At 38.1% G+C, this 3,696-nt stretch overlaps 1 protein-coding gene across 1 annotated transcript; it reads right to left on the bottom strand.

Annotated features, from left to right (window-relative positions):
- On the bottom strand, positions 1 to 2,248 carry LOC112784880 (protein VAPYRIN). Its single transcript, XM_025828215.3, has one exon. It carries the CDS (start codon positions 1,975 to 1,977, stop codon positions 358 to 360), a length of 1,620 nt encoding a protein of 539 aa, XP_025684000.1. The 5' UTR covers positions 1,978 to 2,248; the 3' UTR covers positions 1 to 357.
- Positions 2,249 to 3,696: the final 1,448 nt, after the last annotated feature.

Raw genomic sequence — 3,696 nt, 5'->3', positions numbered from 1 at the left:
TAATAAACATCTCATGTTATAAAAAGTTAATTTTGGGTTCACCAAAGTTCAAACTCTTGACCTTCCGCATCTGGAACTCTTATACCATATCCTGAAACCACTCATCCCAAAAGCATAACCTGACAGGATAACGTAACACTAATAATGATATCTCTAATACTTTCTAAATTGGCTCCCTAGACTTTCTCAAATAATTAACATCAGAAAACAACATTCTTAACAAATCTACAGTTCCCATTCAACAACTTAAGAATTACACCAGCCAAAAGCCTCAAATCATCTCCAATAATAATTCTTCTCATTATAATCAATTTCAAAACGAGCTTATAGCTATAGCTAGCTAGCTTTAGAGTTTAATTAGAGCACAGCCAGAGGCGTTGAAGAACGATCAAAGTTATTATTATTACCCCGTACCACTCTGCTCCTAGAGATCTTTTTCTTCTTCATCAACAAACTTCCATCTTCCATGTTTTTCCCAAAAGGAATTACAGCAGGCGCTGCTATCTGATTCAAATTGTTATCTCTCGTAGCGCCTCCATTAACAAGAATCCTTGTGATCCCTACATAGTGTAACGACTCCGCTATTTGCAGAGCAGTTACACCTTTGCTGGTTCTTCCTTCCACGTCAGCACCTTTCTTCACCAGAAACTCCGTGACGTCAGCATGACCCGACTCAGCAGCGCAATGCAACGCAGTGTAACCGTCTTCGTCCTTCGCATCAACATCGATCCCTTTTTCCACCAAAACACGAACCGCATCCATTCTCCCTTTAAACGATGCTCTGTGAAGTGCTGTCCATCCGTGTTGATCCCTTCCATTGATCGATGCGCCACTTTCTAGAAGCTTCTGGATTGTTCTAACCTCGCCTTTTCTCGCTGCCACGCACAAGTTATCACCCAACCGAAGCGCGTCGAAGAGACGCGCGTGTCCGTTCTCAGCTGCCACGTCATACGCGGTCTTGCCCTGTAGATTTCTCACGTCTTTGTTCGCGCCTTTTTGCAATAAGAGCTTCACCATGTGATCGTCACCCGTGGATGCCGCTATGTGCAAAGGAGTGTCACCTTCCCGCGTGTTTCTAACGTCCGTTCTTGCGCCGTTTGCCAGAAGGAGCCTAGCGCAATCCCTTCTTCGCTCTTCCACGGCGAGATGTAACGCCGTGTTGCCATCTCTTGTGAGTGCGTCCACCTTGGCACCTTTGAGAAGGAGAAGCCTTAGAACCTCCACGTGTCCCGCTCTAGCTGCGTAATGAATCGGTCCGAACACAGATGATTCGGATCGTTCTGGGTTGGCCCTGTGGGCCAGCAGAAGCTCCACAATCAAGGCTTCGCCCGAAGAGGACGCGGACTCGAGTGGGGTCGACCCAGAACGACTCGAAGCTTCTATGTCCGGCTCGAATTCAAGAAGCAGCTGAACAAGATCAGCTCGTCGTTGCGAAATCGTGAGGTGTAGCAACGATTGTCCTTGTGAATCAACGGAATCCACAGGCTTCCATGAGGGGTCACTCTTTTCTAGTACCTCTCTGATTTGGTCCATTGAACCATCGGAAACAAGCTGAGCTAGGATCTGAGACCCAACGAACATGATCTTGATTCCACTATCTACAAAGACTTGCTTCTTCTTGGTGGTGAACCAGTCAGTGGGAACAGCATCGTACATGGAGGAAGGTTCTTTGATGGTTGCGCCGGGGACGACGACGCTGTGGAGAAGGAAGGAATCATCTGTGTGAGGGAAAGAATGTGGAAGATTGGAACCCGGAGGAAGGTAGTAGAAAATCTCAACCGTTACGGTGCCTAACGGTGATATGACACCGGTTTGTGGCTTGACGGCGTAACGAGTCCTAATGAGTGGCTGAAGCCTGAAAGCCACCGGCATAGTGTACATGACGTTTCTCAAGGTGATCTTGCCTTGACATTTTTGACCAGGTTCAACTCTTATTGGGACTATGTTTGAGGGGTCTAATCTTATTAATCTATCCATCTTTACTTACTTGGAAGAGTGTTGAGAAAAATGAAAGGAAGTGAAGAAGGTGAAGTTTGAAGGGGGTATTATTAGAGATTGGGGGATGCACAAGGGGCCGGCTATGTTTTAAGAATGTGCCAAGTGGTGGGTGAAAAAATCAATGATGACTTGTTCTATTCGGCGTCTTAACTGTCAATAACTCAATGCAGTTATATACTATTCCTTGGCTTCTCTCTAAACAATACTATATAAGCTTTGGGGGCTACCTTTATTTTAAGCAGTCAACATTTGAGCCAATATTTAAGTATAAAAAACACCTTTCAAACTTTTATTTGAAATTTAATTAAAATAAAGATTCTAAATCTAAATTCAACAAAAATTTATTTCTAATAAATTTTATATTAGATTTATTTTACAATTGATTATAATGTTAACTGAAATTAATTATTATAATATTAATTTTTTTTTAAATTACTCTTATAAAATACTTTTTATTTCTACGGGTGAGGGATTAAATTTCTACTACTTAATTGAGAGACTTAACAAATTAAAGTAACAGCTCGATGCACATATTTTTTATATATCAACAACATAGTAGACATAAAAAAAAAACCTATATAGCAATTATTCTAGAATCCGTCTTATATCAACAAGAAAAAAAAAATATGATTAAATAAAGAGTTAAAGACATAATAATTAAATGATAAAAAAATATAGCCAAATTTAGTTAAATTATCAATATACATATTTGTGTTATTAAATTTTTAAATAAAATTTCGATCCGTAACAGATTAATTCTTAGTTTGATAGGCTAAAAAATGCTGTCGATAACTAAAAAAAATTCTTATTTAAACATCTTAATACTTTAAAATTCTCATCTTAATTATGTAAATAGATTAAAAAAATCATTAATTAATATTTTGTGTTTATTTTTTTTGTCATTTCTTATGTTTGCTAATCGAATTAATTATTGTTGCTTATATTTTATAAAAGCAATTATTTGTTACTAAAAAAATTTAAATATAGAATAATTACCGTATTTCACTATTTGGAATGGAGAAGTCTACAAGTGGAAGGATTATTGTAAGAGAAATATCACGGATCAGCAATTTTTGTGATTTTTAGCCATCAAATAGTCATTAATGATGGTTTTAATGGTGTAAGATTGGTGTGAGATTTTAGAGCAATGTTAGGGGGCCAGCAACTTTTGTGATTGGTAGCCATCAAATAGCCATCAATGATGATCTAATGGTGTGAGATTTCATCCAATGACTCACCTTTTTCTGCTGGCTACATGCTGGCCAAAAATCAACAAAACTGCTGGCCCCTAAACTTTTCCGAGATTTTATTCAATAGCTCACTTTTCTTTGCTGGTTACATGTTAACCAGAATTTAACAAAGTTGCTGGCTTCTAGACTTTTCCATTATTGTAATTCAATATGTCTATTTCCTTCTGCTGCGCGTCACTTTCAGTGTTTTGGTTTACGACTATTTTGCAAACAAAGAGCCAAATTTTGTTGTTGAATTAGACGTAATTTATGAGGAGCCGTTAATTTTGGTGATAATAATAACATATCATTAAAAATGGGACCATGATGTAGTGTGAAAATTCAGATTCTTTTGAGATGCTTGCCTTTTCTCTCATTGTTTTCTATGAATCATTCATTCCTTAACTAGTACGAATAGGTACATCAGGTGGATATAATCATATAATATTTGGTTTGGCAATGTGGGAAA

This window comes from Arachis hypogaea, chromosome 20 (assembly GCF_003086295.3).
Source record: "Arachis hypogaea cultivar Tifrunner chromosome 20, arahy.Tifrunner.gnm2.J5K5, whole genome shotgun sequence".
NCBI lineage: Eukaryota > Viridiplantae > Streptophyta > Magnoliopsida > Fabales > Fabaceae > Arachis > Arachis hypogaea.
This window is presented reverse-complemented; position numbering and strand designations above follow the sequence as displayed.

Bases quoted from the DNA above. Each gene is read 5' to 3' on its own strand.
- LOC112784880 (XM_025828215.3), bottom strand. From the start codon at position 1,977: ATGGATAGATTAATAAGATTAGACCCCTCAAACATAGTCCCAATAAGA.